The following is a 20,124-nucleotide window of genomic DNA, read 5'->3' as shown; positions in this document are numbered from 1 at the left end:
TCTGGGGCCCAGAATGGTGGTAAGGGGGGAGGTGTGGGGAAAGGTGTAGCATTTGCGCTTACAGGGATAAGTGCCGGGTGGGAGATCTGTGTGGAGGGACGTGTGGACCAGGTAGTTGCGGAGGGAACGATCCCTGCGAAAAGCTGAGAGGGGCGGGGAGGGAAAGATGTGCTCGGTGGTGGGGTACTGTTGAAGGTGGCAGAAGTTGCGGAGGATAAGTTGCGAAGTTGAGGATAATAGGTTGGATCCGGAGGAGCAACACCTCATCTAACGTCTGGGTAGCCTCCAGCCTGGTGGTATGAACGTTGAATTCTCCAATTTCTGGTAATTCCCTCCCTGTCCCCCTTCCCCTATCCCAGGTCCCTCTCTGCCTCTCTCCCCATTCAACTTTCTGCTTCTTTATCTCTACAGTTCTTTCATGCTTATCCCCTCCCCCTCCACTATCTTTCCTCTGACTGGCTTTCCACCTGGTGCCTCCAGGCCCTACCCCCTCCCCTATCTCTATTACTGGGCTTCAGCCCTCTCTTCCCCCCCATTCGGGTCTCGACTCGAAACATTGGCTACTCTTTTCTCACGGATGCTGCCTGACCTGCTGAGTTCTTCCAGCATTGTGTACATATTCTTTGATCCACAGCATCTGCAGTTGTACTTTAGTGTGCTAGCCTTATTTCTCATGTTTGAATCTGATAATGGTGTATGGGCATAAGGAGTGAGTTTCAGTGATAGACATGTAAAATTGGATAAAAACATTCAGCTACTCTGCAATTTGTCGGTATTGTTTCAGCAGTTTCTGCAGGGCTGCCTACTTTCACTCGTCACTTCCTCTTCACACCCCGTGTCTTTGTGCAGAAATAAGCATATGGGGAAGTCAAAAGGAAATCAGTCACTTGTGAAATACCGATGGGGAACATCAGGTCTGAATGAGTAGAAATTCAGTTTTTGAAAAATAAGTGAGAAGCAATGTTTGCAGCGATAATCACAACCTTGACCCTCTCCGTCTGTGCAGTGGGTGAGTAAATTCCCAGAATGGGGTCACCCAGTCTGAGACTGGTTTCATCTGCCTTTGAGTTTAATTGACCAGTTGTGGGCAGTGGTACTGTGTACAGTTTTGATCATCCTGTGATAGGAAGGATGTTATTGAACTAGAAAGAGTGCAGAAACGATCCACCAGGATGTTGTCTGTTCCTGGGGGTTTGTGTCATAAGGAGAGATTGGGAACTGTACTTCCCTCAATTCCAGGAGTCTGCAAAGAGTGGTGTGGACAGCCCAATGCATTTGTAGATGTGAACTTCCCACTATTCAGGAGATTTAAAAGACAGGTGTGTAAAAAGGGTCTGAAGGATCATTGGGGACCCGAGTCACCACAACCACAAGCTATTCCATCTTTTACCTTCCGTGAAATGGTGCTGCAACATAACAGCCAGGACTAACAGGCTCCAGAACAGCTTCTCGCACCAGGCCATCAGACTGCTTAATTCATGTTATATTGACTGTCCTATTGTACAGAATATTTATTCCAAATTACTGTAAATTGTACATTGCACATTTAGACAGAGATGTTATGTAAAGATTTTTCCTTCTCATGTATATGAAGGATGTAAGTAATAAAACCAATTCAATTCAATTCTGATTGCACACACTGGGAACTTCCATCTTGAATATACCCATGGTCTTGGACTCCACCACAGTCTGTGATAGAATCTCTACTCTCTGGCTAAAAGTATTCTTCCTTATCTGTGTTCTTTAAGGTCACCACTCAATTTTGAGGTTGTGACCTCTTGTTCTGGAAACACCCACCAAAGGAAACATTCTCTCTACATCGACCCCAATCTAGTCCTTTCAACATTCAGTAGGTTTCTACGAGATCCCCATTCATTCTTCTAAATCCCAGTGAGTCCAGGCCCAAAGCTGCCAAACACTCCCCATATCTTAACCCTTTAATTCTCGATATCATTCTCGTGAACCTCCTCAGGACTCTCGCCAATGACAACATATCCTTTCTGAGATGTGAAGCCCAAAACTGTTGACAATACTTCAACTGTGGCCTGATCAGTGTCTTATAAAGGCTCAGCATTATCTCCTTGCTTTTATATTTTATGCCCCTTGAAATAAATGCCAACATTGCATTTGTCTTCTTTAACACAGACTCAACCTGTGAATTAAATTTCTGGGAGTCATGCACGAGGACTCCTAAGTCCCTCTGCACCTCTGATGTTTGAACCTTCTCTCCATTTAGATAATTGTGCACTAATAATCTTTTTACCAATATGCATTGTCATACATTTCCCAGCACTGTATTGTATCTGCCACTTCTTTGCTCATCCTCCCAACTTGTCTACGTCCTGCTGCAATTGCACTGTTTCCTCGGCACTACCTACCCCTCCACCTATCTTTGTATCAACTGAAAACTTTCCAGAAAGCCATCAATTCCACTATACAAATTATAGACAAAAAATGTGAGAATTAAGACGTACCAAAAAGCTGGATGAACTCAGCAGGTCGGGCAGCATTCCAGCTTGTTTGTACGTCTTGATTTGACCACAGCATCTGCAGTGTACTTTGTGTTTACAATGTGAGAATTAGCGGTCTGAATACTGACTCCTGAGGAACACCACTAGTCACTGGAAGCCAACTAGAAAAGGCCTCTTTTATTCCCACTCGCTGCCTCCTGCCTGTCAGCCATTCCTCTATCCATGCCAGTAGTAAAGCCGTAGGATTTTATCTTGTTAAGCAGCCTCATGTGCGGCACCTTATCAAATGCCTTCTGAAAATCAAAGTAAATGACATCAGCTGCTTCTCCTTTCTCCCACCCTGCTTGTTACTTCTTTAAAAAACTAACAGATTTGTCAGGCAAGATTTCTCTTCACAGAAACCATGCTGACTTTGACTTATTTCATCATTAGTCTCCAGGTATTTCAAAACCTTAATAGAAGACATCATAATAGACTTCAACAATTCCTAAACCACTGAAGTTAGACTAATTGGCCTAAAATTTCTTTTCTTTAGCCTTCCTCCATTCTTAAAGAGTGGAGAGGCATTTGCAATCTTCCAGTCTGCCAGGACCATGCCAGAATCAAGTGATTTCTGAAAGATCATGACCAATGCATCTGTTATCTCTTCAACAGCCTATTTCAGGACTCTGGGATGTAGTCCATCTGGTCCAGCTGACTTACCCACCTTAAGACCTTTGAGTTTGCCTTGTACTATTTCCTTTCTAATAGTTCTCTTGCTCCCTGACAGTCACAGACCTCTGGCACAATGGGAGTGTCTTTTACAATGAACCGTCCAACTTCCCACTCACTTTTGATACATATGCTCTTTCCCTGGCTTTTATGCAGTACTTAATTTCCCTTGTCAGTTATGGTTGCCTACCCCTGCCATTTGAGAACTTCTTCCTCTGAGGAACATATCTATCCTGCACCTTGTGAACTACCCCCAGAAACTTCAGCCATCTCTGTTCTGCTATCATCCTGGCAGTACCTCCTCCAATCCACCTGGGCAAGCTCCTCTTTCATGCCCCTGTGATTCTCTTTAATTCCATTGCGATACTGATACATGTGACTTATGCTTCTCCCTCTTAAACTACAGCATGAATTCACTCATATTAAGATCACCTCCTCCTAAGTGTTCCTTTACATTAAGCTCCCTAATAAGATCTGGGTTATTACACAACTTCCAATCTATGATAACCTTTCCCTGAGTAGACTCAAACACAAGATGCACTAAAAAGCCATCTCATCAGCATTCAACAATTTCCCTCTCTTGAGATCCGACACCAATCTACTTGCATATTCAAGTCCTCCATTTCAGTTATGTCATTACTCTTATTACATACTTTCTCCAGCTCCCTTTGCAATATCACCCCAACATCTTGGCTACTATTGGGATGACTATATATTATTCCTATAATGGTTTTTTCACATTTGCAGTTTCTTAACTCCACCCACAAAGATTCAACATTTTTTGAGGCAATGTCACCTGTTTCTAAAGATGTAATTCCATCTCTTACCAACAGAGCCATGCCACCCTCTCCCTATCCTTTCGAGCTCCCAACTATGGCCTACTTTCAGCCACAAGTCAATGATGCCCAGAATGGCAAACCACTTCCATCTTAGCCAGGTCAGTAGCTACTCCAATGCTCGAGATTATAGGCCCGACATAGGTTGTCAAGCCGAGGAGTGGAGGTGGAGACAAGCTCCCACTACCTAAAAGTAGTGCATGCGCATGTGCCTCAAATAGACCTTGATAACCAAGTCCAACTCCTGGCCTTCTCGTGTGGCTTAGCCTCTAAGCCCGACGGAACTGTTTCTACTGACAGGAAAAGAGACGAAGGCAGGTCCTGGCACCTTAGAACCAGTGCTTCGGGTAGATGGAGTTCGTCAGCCTGGGAAGGCAGTCCATCTAAGAGAGAGAAAACTCTGATTTCAAACCTCCGCTGCCTTGCGGCCATACCCACTTATGGGAAAGGCTTCAGGAGTAAATCCTGAGGACAAGTCCTGAGCTGGAGTCCCTAAGGCAGTCCAATGTTGCCTTCAACCTTGTTCTGGCAACTTCTGCGATGTCACCGGTGCCAAGCTGTTTTGGCCATTGCCCTTCCCTTGGGCAGCATCGGTGGCATGGAGAGGGGAGACTTGCTGCATGGGCAACTGCTGGTATTCTGTACAATTTTGCCCAGGTCTGCGCCCTGGAAACCATTCCAGGCACAGATCCATGGTCTCACATGTCTAACGGATACCACCATATATTATTCCTATAATGGTTTTTACAAACTTGCAGTTACTTAACTCCACCCACAAAAATTCAGCATGCTTTGAGGCAATGTCACCTGTTTCTAAAGATGTAGTTCCATCTCTTACCCACAGAGCCATGCCACCATCTGCCCATCCTTTTGTTACAAAATATATCCTTTGATGTTAAGCTCCCAACTATGGTCTTCTTTCAGCCATGACTCAGTGATGCCCAGAACGTCATACTGATCAATCTCTAATTGTGCCATGAGTTTGTTCACTGTATTCAGAATGCTAGGCATATTAAAATACAACACGTTCAGTCCTGCATTCTTTGCCATTTTGAATTTTGCCTCTGTGGTGCAAATTAAATTTAAGCAAGGGGGCTGCGAATGGAATGTCTAAGGATATCCAGAGCGCAGGCACGTGATGTTAGCCAGTACAGCGGGGAAAGTTGAAAAAGAAGACAGTCATATCCAGCGGGCTGCGGAGTGATAGGGCAGCAGAGAGATAGTGCTTCGGCTCAACGGGCTTTGGCGGTAACGGGACGAGGGGAAGTAGGTTTACCTGTGTTAATTGTGGAAAGGAAGTATGTGTGTCAGGTCGGTGATCCATGCTCGGTGTCAGATGTGGGAAGTCCTAGAGTTGCTCAGCCTCCCAGACGGCCATATCTGCATTCGATATATCGAGATGGAGCTCCTGAGGGACCGAGTTAGGGAACTGGAGCTGCAGCTCGATGACCTTCGTCTGGTCAGGGAGAGCGTCAAGGTGATAGAAATGAGTTATAGGCAGGTGTTCACCCCAGGGCCACGGGAGACAGACAAGTGGGTAACAATCAGGCGAGGGAAGGGGAAGAGTCAGGTACTAGAGAGAATCCCTGTGGCTGTACCCCTGAACAATAAGTACTGCTGTTTGAGTACTGTTGGGGTGGGACAGCCTGCCTGGGGGAATCAACAGAGACTGTACTACTGGCAAAGAGTCTGGCTCCGTGGCTAAGAATGGGTAGGGAAAGGAAGAGACTGGCAGTAGTGATAGTTAGGGGGTCAGACAGGTGATTCTGTGGATGCAGGAAAGAAACTTGGATGGTAGTTTGCCACACAGGTGCCAGGGTCTGGGATGTTTCAGATCGTGTCCACGATATCCTGAAGTGGGAGGGAGAACAGCCAGAGGTCATGGTACATATCTGAATGAACGACATAGGTAGGAAAAGGGAAGAGGTCCTGAAAACAGACTTAAGGGAGTTAGGAAGGAAGTTGAGAAGCAGGACTGTAAAGGTATTAATCTTGGTATTACTACCTGTGCCACGTGACAGTGAGCATAGGAATAGAATGAGGTGGAGGATAAATGCATGGCTGAGGGATTGGAGCAGGGATCAGGGATTCCGATTTCTGGATCACTGGGACCTCCTTTGGGGCAGGTGTAACTTGTATAAAAAGGATGGGTTGCACTTGAATCCCAGGGCGTCCAAAATCCTGGTGGGGAGGTTTGCTAAGGCTACTGGGGAGAGTTTAAACTAGAATTGTTGGGGGGTGGGAACCAAACTGAAGAGACTGGGGAAGAGGTGGTTGGCTCACAAATAGAGAAGGCTTGGAGACCGAGGGTGGAGAGGCAGGTGATAGAAGGGACGCGTACAGACTGACAGTTTGAGATGTGTCTATTTTAATGCAAGGAGTATTGTGAATAAAGCGGATGAGCTTAGAGCATCGATCAGTACTTGGAGCTATAATGTTGTGGCCATATCAGAGACTTGGCTGGCTCAGGGTCAGGAATCATTACTTCAAGTTTGGGTTTTACATGTTTCAGAAAGGACAGGGAGGGAGGCAAAAGATGTGGGGGCGTGGCACTGTTGATCAGAGATAGTGTCACGGCTGCAGAAAAGTTGAACATCATGGAGGAATTGTCTACAAAGTCTCTGTGGGTGGAAGTTAGGAACAGGAAGGGGTCAATAACTCTACTGGGTGTTTTTTAAAGGCCGCCCAATAGTAACAGGGATAGAGGAGCAGATAGGGAAACAGATCCTAGAAAGGTGTAATAATAACAGAGTTGTTGTGGTGAGAGATTTTAATTTCCCAAATATTGATTGGCATCTCCCTAGAGCAGGGATGTCAAACTCATTTTAGGTCACGGGCTGGATTGAGCAAAATGCAGCTTCATGCGGGCCGGATCAGTCGGGCGCGTGCAAATGCAGCTTTCATTGGCTCCGTTTTTTCAGCCTGTTCTCATGTATCTCAGTCTCTGCTATAACTACAAAGTGTTTCAGTTCACAAATTCCATTTCTTATGAAGAAGACTGCTGAGCAAGCATTATTTTTATGATTGGTATTAACTTACAATCATAGGCTTCATATCACCGGGCCATTAATAATTAAAATAATAGATCTATCTAAAATGATCTCGTGGGCCGGATATAATTGTACGCCGGGCTGGATATGGCCCGCGGGCCTTGAGTTTGACATCACTGCCCGAGAGCAAGGGATTTAGATGGGATGGAGTTTGTTAGGTGTTCAAGAAGGTTTCTTGACACAATATGTAGATAGGCCTACAAGAGGAGAGACTGTACTTGATTTGATATTGGGTCAGGTGGTCAGGTGAACCTGGTCAGGTGTCAGATCTCTCAGTGGGAGAGCATTTTGTGGATAGTGATAATAATTCTATCTCCTTTACAATAGCATTGGAGAGAGATAGGAACAGACAAGTTAGAAAAGCGTTTAATTGGAGTAAAGGGAATTATGAGGCTATCAGGTAGGAAATTGGAAGCTTAAATTGGGAACAGATGTTCTCAGGGAAAAGTACAGAAGAAATGTGGCAGATATTCATGGGATACTTGTGTGGAGTTCCAATGAGACAGTGAAGTTATAGTAGGGTACAGGAACCGTGGTGTACAAAGGCTGTAATAAATCTCGTCAAGAAGAAAAGCTTTCAAAAGGTTCAGAGATCTAGGTAATGTTAGAGATCTAGAAGATTATAAGGCTAACAGGAAGGAGCTTTAAAAGGAAATTAAGAGAGCCAGAAGGGGCCATAAGAAGGCCTTGGCAGGCAGGATTGAGGAAAACCCCAAGGCATTCTACAAGTATGTGAAGAGCAAGTGGATAAGACGTGAAAGAATAGGACCTATCAAGTGTGACAGTGGGAAAGTGTGTATGGAACTGGAGGAAACAGCAGAGATACTTAATGAATACTTTACTTTAGTATTCACTATGGAAAAGGACCTTAGTGATTGTACTGATGACCTGCAGCAGACTGAAAAGATTGAGCATGTAGATATTAAGAAAGAGGATGTGCTGGAGCTTTTGTAAAGCATCAAGTTGGATAAGTTGCCAGGACTGGATGAGATGTTCCCCAGGTTATTGTGGGAGGTGAGGGAAGAGATTGCTGAGCCTCTGGCGATGACCTTTGAATCATCAATGGGGACAGGAATAGTTCCTGAGGATGGGAGGGTTGCGGATGTTGTTGCTTTATTCAGAAAAGGGTGTAGAGATATCCCAGGAAATTGTAGACCAGTGAGTCTTACTTCAGTGGTTGATAAGTTGATGGAGAAGATCCTGAGAAGGAGGATTTATGAACATTTGGAGAGGCATAATATGATTAGGAATAGTCAACATAGCTTTGTCAAGGGCTGGTTGTGCCTTACAAGCCTGATTGCATTTTGAGGATGTGACTAAACATTGATGAAGGAAGAGCAGTAGATGTAGTGTATATGGATTTCAGTGTAAGTTTTATTTTTCCGCAGAGTGGTGAGTGAGTGGAATGGGCTGTCGGCAACGGTGGTGGAGATGGATACAATAGGGTCTTTTAAGAGACTTTTCCATAAGTACATGAAGCTTAGAAAAATAGAGGGCTATAGGCAAGCCTAGTAATTTCTAAGGTAGGGATATGTTTGGCACAACTTTGTGGGCCAAAGGGCCTCTATTGTGCTGTAGGTTTTCTATGTTTCTATGTTCTTAAATTTGAAAGATGGGCAAAGAAACTAAAGAGAGAGAAAGTGTCCAATATCAGCAATGTATGTAAGGAGGTAAACCTCAGGGGCCTCAGATGTATTTTAGTGACCAGATGCAGAAATGAGGAGTTGCATATATAGCAAAATCCTGCAGCAGCTGCAGTTCTGAAAGAAAGGCCAAAACACTCCAAGCATTCAGCAGGACTGAGAGCAACAGAGTGGAGAGAAACTGAGTTCAAGGTTCACACAGGAAAACCTGATGATGCTCACACAGGTTTGCAGATATATTGAGTAAGGAGGGAACACTGGCAGTGCAAGTTACAATGATCAAACTACAGAAGTTGGAAATGGTTGAAGAAAAATCTCAAAATATCTAATAAATTCAAATGACCACATCTTCTTCATGCATTTTATGTTTAAGGGTCATAGGATCACAGAGTACTACAGCAGAGAAGCAGGCTGTTCCGCCCATCTATTCCATCTCAACCTGATCTTCTACCTAGCCCCATTTACTTGCACCTGGACCATATCCCTCCATAACCGTCATCCACGGACATATTCAAACTTCCCTTAAATGTTACAATTGAACCCATATCCACCACTTTCACTGACAGCTCGTTCCATACAGTCACCACCCTCTGAGTGAAGAATTCTCCTCTCAAGTTCCCCTGCAATGTTTCACCTTTCACTCCAAACCTGTGACCTCTCCTTCCAGATACAGTCAACCTGAAGTGAAAAGGCTTGCATGCATTCACCCTACCTATCCCCCTCATAAGTCTGTATGCCTCTATCCAATCTCCCCATTCTCCCACACTCCAGTGAAAAAAGAATCTGAAATGGTTCAATCTTTCACTATAACTCAGATCCTCAAGTACCTTTATAAATTTTCTCTGCAGCCTTACAATCTTATTGATATCTTTCCTGCAGGCAGGTAACCAGAGTAGGTAGGCATTGCACTCAATTCTCCAAATTCAGCCTCCACAATGTCTTACAAAATTTCAACATAATATCCCTATTGTACCCTATACTCTGATTTATGAACAGACAATGTGCTAATAGCTCTCTTTACGATACTATCTGAGAATTCACTTTCAAGAATTTATGGACTTGTATTTCCAAATCCTTCTGTTCTACCTCATCCCTCTGTGCCCTACTGTTCACGGTATTAGTCCAGCCCTGGTTTGTCCTCCCAAAGTGCAACATCACATGTCTGCCATTTGTCAGCCTATTTTCTCCTCCCAATGAGGCCCCTGCTGCTTCCCTTTCTTCCATGGTCCACTGCCCTTTCCTATCAGATCCTACATATTTTACCTCTACTACCTATCCCTATCCAGCTACTTGCCTCATCTCCTTTTGCCACTCACCTATTTTCCTCCTCACCTGGGAACCAATCACCTGCCAGCTCATATTCCTTCCTCCCTACTCACCATCTTATTTTAGCCTCTTTCCAGGCTTAATGAAGGGTCTCCGTCCAAAATACTAACTGTTTTTTACCCTCCAGAGATGCAGCTGGACTTCCTGAATTCCCCCTGCATTCAGTGTCTGATGACCAAAATTTCTTCTGTCTCTCCAACAATACTGAAAAGTGCATTGTCCCCATTACACAAATCCAGAAAGTTCACTTTTACCATCTATAATTCCTTAAGGTTACTATAGCTGAGGGTTATAACGGGGACAAACTCCCACTACCTGTTAAATTCTCCTAATGGCTTGTGCCTCAAATATCCTCTGGCTACCAAGTCCAGCTCCTGTCCTTCATGTGTGGCTTAGCTACTGAGCACGGAGAAACCATTTCTACTGACAGGAGAAGGGGCACAGGTGGGTTACTAGCACCTTAAAACCTGTCACTTTGGGCAAATGTGGCTCGTCAGCCATGGTCAGCACTGGGAGTAAACCTCGAAGGAAAAATACGGAGCTGGATTCCCAAAGGCAGTTCTCTGTTGAGTTCAACGCTGACTGGCAACTCCTGCAATGATGTTGATGTCAATCTGTATTAGTCTCTGCCATTCCTTTAAGTTCATCAGATGAATGGAGAAGGGGAGCCTGCTGCATGGACAACAACTTGCTCTCCATATGATACTGCCTTGGCTTACGTATTGACTTTGACACTAGTACACAGCATCCACGGTCATCCCTGATGATGAGGGACTCTTTCTCTCATTTTCAAACTGGTTTAAAATGGTGTTCTTTATGGCTTGAATAAACTGTCAGTAATGGATGAGTATGACTAACAGGTCCGAGAGAACCTTGATAGCAGCTGTAATGAGAAATGCCTTGTTCTGCTGAGACCACATTGTGCTACTTTTACAACATTATACCCAATGAGCCTCCTTTCGGTGTGAAGAGGTGGATAAAGATGAATGGAGATGAAACCTTTTCTTGGTACTCATTAGTAAATGTGAGATTATAAATTGGAGCTGCCTAAATCTCTCAGCAGTTAGCAAGTATTTAATGAATATATTGGGAACTGCTGACATAATTACCATCAGGGCAGCAAGTGCCTGTATTTTTATGGACAAACAATCTGTTGGTGACAGAGGAAGAAGGTGAATGGGCAGGTGTATCACAGGCTGCTTGCAGATACAAGTGCTTGAAAGGAGATTAATGAGGAGGGACAAATGGACAAGGGAATCTCAGATGGTGTGATCCTTGTGGTAAGTAGGGGGCTGGGAGGTGGTAAAGAAATGTTTAGTAGATGATCTGTTGGGACATGACAGTAGTTACAGAAGGTGATCTGTTGGATGTGGAGACTGATGGGGTGGCAGGCAAGGACAAGAGGAACTGCTAAGCTGGTGGGAAGATGGAAAAAGCATGGATTTTTGGGAACTGGACCAGGCGTGGGTGATGGCAGCATCAACAGTGGAAGAAGAAAACCCCTTTCTTTGAAGAAGGAAGACATCTCTGATGTCCTGAATGGTAAGCTGAGTCCTGGGAACAGATGACACAAAGCTGGATGACAGTGTGAAATGTGAGGAGGATGTTAGGAGAATGCAGGATGACTTGGACAGGTTGGGTGAGTGGGCAGATGCATGGCAGATGCAGTTTAATGTGGATAAATGTGAGGTTATCCACTTTGGTGGCAAGAACAGGAAGGCAGATTACTATCTGAATGGTGTCAAGTTAGGAAAAGGGGAAGTACAATGAGATCCAGGAGTTCTTGTTCATCAGTCACTGAAAGTATGCATGCAGGTACAGCAGGCAGTGAAGAAAGCTAGTGGCATGTTGGCCTTCATAACAAGGGGAGTTGAGTATAGGAGCAAAGAGGTCCTTCTGCAGTTGTACAGGGCCCTGGGGAGACCACACCTGGAATATTGTGTTCAGTTTTGGTCTCTAAATTTGAGGAATAACATTCTTGCTATTGAGGGAGTGTAGCGTAGGTTCACGAGGTTAATTCCTGGGATGGCGGTACCATCATATTTTGAAAGATTGGAGCGACTGGGTTTGTATACATTGGAATTTAGAAGGATGAGAGGGGATCTGATTGAAACAAATAAGATTATTAAGGGATTGGACATGCTCCAGGCAGAAAACATGTTCCCTATGTTGGGGGAGTCCAGAACCAGAGGCCACAGTTTATGAATAAGGGGTAGGCCATTCAGAACGGAGTTCAGAAAAACTTTTTCACCCAGAAAGTTGTGCATCTATGGAATGCTCTGCCTCAGAAGGCAGTGGAGGCCAATTCTCTGGATGTTTTCAAGAAAGCGTTAGATAGAGCTCTTAAAGATAGCGGAGTCAAGGGATATGGGGAGAAGGCAGGAATGGGGTACTGATTGTGGATGATCAGCCATGATCACATTAAATGGTGGTGCTGGCTCGAAGGGCCGAATGGCCTACTCCTGCACTTAATGTCTATTGTATAATGTGGCAGAGGTGAAAGAAGAGGAAAGAGAATAGTACTTTTACAGGAGATAGCACAGTCAAGATAACCAATGGAATTGGAAGGTTTCTAAGAGGTATTAGTTGACAGTTTTTCTCCAAAGATGGAGACAGGGATATTGAGAAAGAGGAAGAAGGTGTCAGTGATAGGCCGTGAATTTAAGGCAGGGTGGAAATTAGTGGCTAATTTGATGAAACTCATCAGCTCAGCATGCAGACTTGAAGCAGCACCAATACAGTCCTCAATTTAGCAGAAGGGTTGGGGAGTATTGCTAGGGAAGGCTCAGAACATGGATTGTTCGATGTAGTCAACAAAGTGGCAAGCATACCTGGGGCCCATTTGGGTGCCCATGGCTACTTCTTGAATTTGGAGAAAGTGGGAGGTCGAAGGAAAATTGGTAGAGAATGAGGAGCATTTCTGCCAGACGGAGGAGGATGGTGTTGGAGGGGAATTGATTGGTTCTTTTGTCAAAAAAGTAACAGAAAGGTTTGAGGCCTTTTTAATGGGTGGTAGTACTGTATAGGGACTGAACATCCATGGTGAAAATGAGGTTGTCAGAGCCAGGGATTTGAAAGTCACTGAGATTGCAAACATGAGAAGTGCTGCAGATGTAGGAGGAAAGGGATTGGACCAAGGGGGAATAGAATAGGATCAAGGTGTGAGGACACAAGTTTAGTGGGGCAGGAACAAGAAGAGACAATAGGCATACAGTCCAGTTTGTGGATTCTGAGTAGGAGGTAGAAGTGGGCAATGACATGCTAAGGGAACTATGAATTTGGTGGCAGCTTCTAGAGGCTGGTCATTACACACATCAACTCCAACTTCCCAGACAAACTCAGCCACTGCAATTCACCTACTGCCAAAACAAATCCACACTAGATACCCTTTATGGAATATCAGGGTAATAAAGACACCTACATCTATTTCTTGAACACAGATGTAACTTCAATACCAAAATCCCAAAGTTCAAAGATCAGAGATCAAGGTAAATTTATTATCAAAGTACACATATGTCACCATATTCAACCCTGAGATTCATCTTCTCATGGGCATACTCAATAAATCCAATAACCATAATAGGATCAATGAATGACCACACCAACAGAGTGAACACCTAGTGAGTAAAAGGCAACAAATTGTAAATACAGAAGAAAAAAATTCACAATAATTTCTAAAGATATAAACATGATTGTTGGACTAGATAAGTACAGAACATTAAACATAAAGAGAGGTGTAATCCAGCTACTAGAATCAAGCTAGGATACAATACACTGATGGATGAATATACTGTAACAATCTGGAATATAAACAAGAAAAGAAAAAGATCAAACTCTGTTAAAGGGAAAACTTTCAACATAATTTACTTCAAGGCTTAAGAAAATCTGCTGAACAGAGCTCATCATTAAAAATATAACAAAGGCAATCATATTAATGTATTCTCTTGACATAATATCGTGGTCTGAAACCAACCTGGAAGATTTAAAAATATACTGAACACTGAACCTTTACTCAGTGTCAGTAAAGCAAAAGAGCTGGTGATCGAGGAAGCACTTGAGTGTACGTCCCCACATGAATCAATGGTGCCAAGGTGAAGATGGCGGTTAGCTCCAAGTTCCGAGAGGCCTGTCTGAAACAACCATGTAGTCGTTATGTTGAAGGTGGCACACCATCATGTCTTCCTCCTCAGAAAGTCTAAGGAAATCTAATATATTCCCAAAGACCCTCACTAATTTTTATACAGAGAGCAGTCTATCTCGATGCATCACAGACTCGTATCACAACTGCTCTGCCCAAGACTGCATTAAAATTACAGAATTGTGAATACAACCCAGTCCATAGCCTAATCCACCCTCCCTCCATACACTTCTCAGTACCTTGGGAAAGCAGACTACATCATCAAAAACCCCTACTACCCTGGACATAGTTATGTTCTCCCCAATTCTAATGGGAAAAAGATATTAGGGATAAAAATATGCAGCACAATTTTTGTTCTATTATAAAATTATTGAATGGACTTCTTGTATAATAAAGATGAACCCTTGACCTCTCACTATGATGTCACATTAATGCCTACCTACCCTGCACTTCTCACTCTATGTCAATAACACCAAGCAACTGGCTTCAGGCGAGGGAAACCAGAGGTCCATAAGCCAGTAATCAGCGGGGGATCAGAGGTGGTGTGTCAGTAAATTTAAATTCCAGGGAGTCACCATCTCTGAGGACCTGTCCTGGACCCATTATATAAATATAATTGTGAAGAAAGCACAACAGCATTTCTACTTTCTTAGGATATAACAACAAATATTTGTAACATGCTGTAGGGTATTACTGCTGTGTAACATGCTGTAAGGTTTCACTGAAAATGTAATGGTTTCTCTGTAGCAGCAATGTTTGGGTTATGACTAGAGATAACAAGGTTAGGAATGCTGTTGTCCTTTCTTGTGAGCTGGAAGAGAGATTTAAGTGGTCTTTGGCTGGGGAGAGATAAGGAGAGAAGACGCAAATGGAGGGAGTTGGTAGACCGCCGGATGGGGTGGACTTGGAGCGAGGGTCTGAAGGATAGTGATGATCAGAGGAGGTCAATGGAGGACCTCCTTGTATTTGTGAGCTCCAATATTGCGCAACAGACTGTTTAATAAGATAGGGCCCTTTTTTTCTTTTTTTGATTTCTTTTTTCATTTCTGTACTAACCGAAGAGTCAAAGTAAGAATTATAAAGCTTAATCATTTAACCGCATAGTGTGTATCTTTTGTTCTTTAGGGGTATTGATTCGTAATAGGGGACACATCACGCAGCATCCACCCAAAGAAGATTTTAAGTTTGGCTGGGCAGTGGCTATCACCCCCCTATATTAAGCTGCTAGCCGAAGCGAGAGTTACACATTTAAGAACTCTTTATTTGTTATTTCATCCTCATTATTTACTGCTATTTCTTTATAGAGAAACACAGAAAACCTGCAGCACAATACAGGCCCACAAAGTTGTGCCGAACCTATCCCTGCCTTAGAAATCACTAGGCTTACTTCTATTTTACTAAGCTCCATGCACCTAACTAAACATCTCTTAAAAGACCATATTGCATCTGCCTCCATCACTGTTGTCAGCAGCCCGTTCCATACAGTCACCACACTCTGCGTAAAAAACTTACCCCTGACGTCTCATTTGTAATTACTCCCCCAGCACCTTAAACCTGTGCCCTCTTGTGGCAACCATTTTAGCCCTGGGAAAAAGCTTCTGACTATCCACATGATCAATGCCTATCATCTTATATACCTCTATCTGTTACAAGGTGGGGGTGAGGGCGCTGGGAGAGGACCCACAAGCAGGACACAAACGCCTCTCTCTCAAGTTCAATAAAATAGCATTTATTGCTCGCTACACAGAGAACCGGGAAATCGAGGAGGACAAGGGGAACACGAACATCAGACTAGGAGACTAAGGACTGGGACCGCAGCGGATAGCAGACCTGCAAACTGGGAACTCTGATCGCCATGGCCATGTCTGTGACCGCCACGGACCTTGGACTTGGAGACAGAGAACTTGGATCACTGCGGACCTTGGGCCTGGAAACTGAGGCCTTGAACCACCGCTGCCAGAACATGGACATCATGGATCACCGCAACCAGAGATGTGGACACAATGGATTGCCACAGCCAAGGACATGGACACTTGGACTACATACACCGAGCCAGGACTCCGCCTCAAGTCAGGCACCAAGCTGGGACTCTTCGAGAGAGAGATAGACACGGAACTAGACATGGACATTGAGCCAGGACTCCGCCTTCAATTCACCCCTGGCAGTTGACCTTGCCTGGGCTACTCTGGTGAAGGAAGGCCAATTGCCGGCACTCCGATGCGGGGCTGGATAACTCTGGCTTGTGGCAGCGACGGCGACTTGCGAAGTCTTCTTAACACTCTCGCACTGAACGGCTAAAGCCACGGGGCTTATAAGCTGCTGGTTCAGGTCGAGAGTAAATTACTTTAATGGCCAAGCTCAAGGGACATGTGAAACGGGATTAGAAGGGAACAAAGTGTCAATGGTCTGGATCATAATGCAACCTAACTAAATTTAAAGGGAACCGATCTGGACCATGACACTATCAGGTTACCTCTCATCCTCCATCGCTCCAGGGAGAAAAGACTGAGTTAACTCTAACTGTTTTCATAAGGCATGCTCCCCAATCCAGGTAACATTCTTGTAAATCTCCTCTGCACCCTTTCTATGGCTTCCACATGTTTCCTGTAGTGAGGCAACCAGAACTGAGCACAGTACCCCAAGTGGGGTCTGACCAGGGTCCTATACAACTGGAACATTACCTCTCGGCTCCTAAATTCAATTCCACAATTGATGAAGACCAATACACGGTACGCCTCTCCCCCTCTCCCCCCTCTCCCCCCCCCCAATGCTATTGTAAAGGAGAGATAATTATGAACACTATCTCCAAAATGCTCTCCCACTGAGAGATCTGATACCTGACCAGGTTCATTTCCCAATACCAGATCAAGCACAGCCTCTCCTCTTGTAGGCTTATCTACATACTGTGTCAAGAAACCTTCCTGAACACCTAACAAACTTCACCTCATCTAAATCCCTTGCTCTAGGGAGATGCCAATCGATATTTGGGAAATTAAAATCTCCTGCCACGACAACCCTGTTATTATTACACCTTTCCAGGATCTGTTTCCCTATCTGCTCCTTGATATCCCTGTTGCTATTGAGTGGCCAATAAAAAACACCCAGTAAAGTTATTGACCCCTTCCTGTTCCTAACCTCCACCCACAGAGACTCCGTAGACAATCCCTCCATGGCGTCCAACTTGTCTGCAGCCGTGACACTATCTCTGATCAAAAGTCCCACACCCTCACCTCTTTTACCTCCTTCCTTGTCCTTCCTGAAACATCTAAAACCCGGCACTTGAAGTAACCATTCCTGCCCCTGAGCCGTCAAAGTCTCTGTAATGACCACCACATCATATCTCCAAGTACTGATCCATGCTCCAAGATCATCTGCTTTGTTCACAACACTCTTAGATTTAGACTCTGATTTTAGACTCTCCAACTTTCTGAAACATCCTCTCCACATTTACTCTTTTGACGCTTTGCAACATTCAATAGGTTTCAATGAAGTCATCGCTCATTCTTCTGAATTTCACTCTATGGTCCACTCTCCTCTCATATCAGATTCTTTCTTCACCTGACTTATCTTCCCCACACAGCTGGCTTCACCTCTCACATTCTACATCTTCCTTCCCCTCCCCCAACATTTTATTACACCACCTGACCTGCTGAGTTCCTTCAGCATTTCATATGCTGTTCAATTCCAGCATCTTCAGGCTTTCTCGTGTCTCTGGTCTGCAAAATTCCTTGTGTTTCTCTATCTCCTCTTTCTATGTTTGATATGACTTTAGAATCGCAGCTTAGCCTTCGATTTTCTGGAGAAAGCAATACAAGTCTGTCCAAAGTCCCCTTATTCTGTAACTAAACCACTGTAATCCAGGCCACATTGTGATGAACCTCTTCTGCCTTCTCTCCAAAGGCTCCACAACCTCCTTGTAATGGGGCAACCAGAACCGTATAAGAACTGTTCCCAAAGCAGAACTTTACACAGCTGCTACATGACTCCTTGTGCATATGAATTCTTTACTTGCAATCATAAACAAGAGATTCTGCAGATAATGGAATTCCAGAGAAAAAACACATCGACAATGCTGGAGGGACTTGGCAGGTCAGGCAGCATCTATGGAGAGGAATAAAGAGTCAATGTTTCCAGCTGAGATCATTCATCAGGGCTGCATTGTCACTTTCAGTTAACAATTGATTTGTACCACAAGATCCCCCGATATACGAATGCTCCAAATAGTCCATCCAGTTATTGTATACTGTCACGTGTATTTAACCTCCCAAATTGTAGCTCTTTATACTAATACAGATTAATTTTTCTTCCCAATCTTCAGCCCAGATCTGCAACATGGATTCCTCAGTACACATTGACACACTTTTAAAAAACCCACAATGCCACACATTTCTATTTTTGTGTCATCTGCAAACTAATACATTAGCCCACATAAATCTTCAACTAACAACATAAAAAAGCAGATCCCAATATGGTTCCTTTCAGAAACCACTAGTCACAGTAACAAGCAGAGTAACAGCCCTTCACCACTCCCATGTCTACTCTGGCCAGTTTTGAATCCAAACTAGAATTGCAAGTGTCTGGAGACCAGACTGCCAGGACAGATAGTGGAGTTATTGTGGAGAATGATATCATGAAGCTTTCATACAAAGTAAGGAGTCAAATTTTCAAGCATGGTGGGACTAATGTTTTGAGCTGCTCATCTTCCAATGCAAGGAGTATTGTAGGAAAGGTAGATGAGCTCAGGGCATGGATCAATGTGTAGAATTGTGATATTGTGGCCATTAGTGAGATTGTTGCAGGAGGGGCAGGACTGGCAACTCAGAGTTCTGGGGTTCTGTTGCTTTAGACGTGACAGCGAGAGAGATCATTACTAGGGTAACATTACTAGTCATGGAAAATGTTACAGCACTTCTTAGTCAGGACAGATGGGAGAGCTCATTTACTTAGGCTACATGGGTGGAAAGACAAATGGGAAATGAATGATCACATTAATGAGAATATATTATAGACCACCCAATTGTTAGAGGGATTTAGACAATAGACAATAGGTGCGTGCATAAGTAGACTATTCAAGCCTGCACCGCAATTTTGAGATCATGGCTGATCATCTACTATCAATAACCAGTTCCTGCCTTGTCCACATATCCCTTGATTCCCCTATCCATAAGGTACCTATCCAGCTCCTTCTTGAAAGTATCCAGAGAATTGGCTTCCACTGTTTTCGGAGGCAGTGCATTCCAGACCCCTGCAACTCTCTGGGAGAAGGTTTTTCCTTAACTCTGTCCTAAATGACCTACTCTTTATTCTCAAACCATGCCCTCTGGTACTGGACTCTCCCAGCATCTGGAACATATTTCCTGCCTCTATCTTGTCCTATCGCTTAATAATCTTATATGTTGCAATCAGATCCCCTCTCAATCTCCTTAATTCCAGCGTGTACAAGCCCAGTCTCTCTAACCTCTCTGCGTAAGACAGTCCGGACATCCCAGGAATTAACCTTGTGAATCTACGCTGCACTTCCTCTACAGCCAGGATGTCCTTCCTTAATTCTGGAGACCAAAACTGTACACAATACTCCTGGTGTGGTCTCACCAGGGCCCTGTACAAATGCAAGAGGATTTCCTTGCTCTTGTACTCTATTCCCTTTGTAATAAAGGCCAACATTCCATTAGCCTTCTTCACTGCCTGCTGCACTTGCTGATTCACCTTCAGTGACCGATGAACAAGGACTCCTAGATCTCTTTGTATTTCTCCCTTATCTAACTTTACACCATTCAGATAATAATCTGCCTTCCTGTTCTTACTCCCAAACCGGATAACCTCACAATTATTCCCATTAAACGTCATCTGCCAAGTATCTGCCCACTCACCCAGGTCACCCTGAATTCTCCTAACATCCTCATCACATGTTACACTGCCACTCAGCTTAGTATCATCAGCAAACTTGCT

The 20,124-nt window shown here is 44.0% G+C and overlaps 1 gene segment (V, D, J or C); it reads left to right on the top strand.

Moving 5' to 3' along the window:
- Positions 1 to 884: 884 nt before the first annotated feature.
- Positions 885 to 20,124, top strand: part of LOC132402583 (Ig kappa chain V-IV region S107B-like) — a 40,759-nt gene continuing 21,519 nt past the window's right edge. The window contains 1 exon segment of the V gene segment in view: positions 885 to 1,009. Coding sequence covers positions 961 to 1,009 — 49 coding nt within the window.

The sequence above is a fragment of the Hypanus sabinus genome, chromosome 12 (assembly GCF_030144855.1).
Source record: "Hypanus sabinus isolate sHypSab1 chromosome 12, sHypSab1.hap1, whole genome shotgun sequence".
Taxonomy (NCBI): Eukaryota; Metazoa; Chordata; class Chondrichthyes; order Myliobatiformes; family Dasyatidae; genus Hypanus; species Hypanus sabinus.
This window is presented reverse-complemented; position numbering and strand designations above follow the sequence as displayed.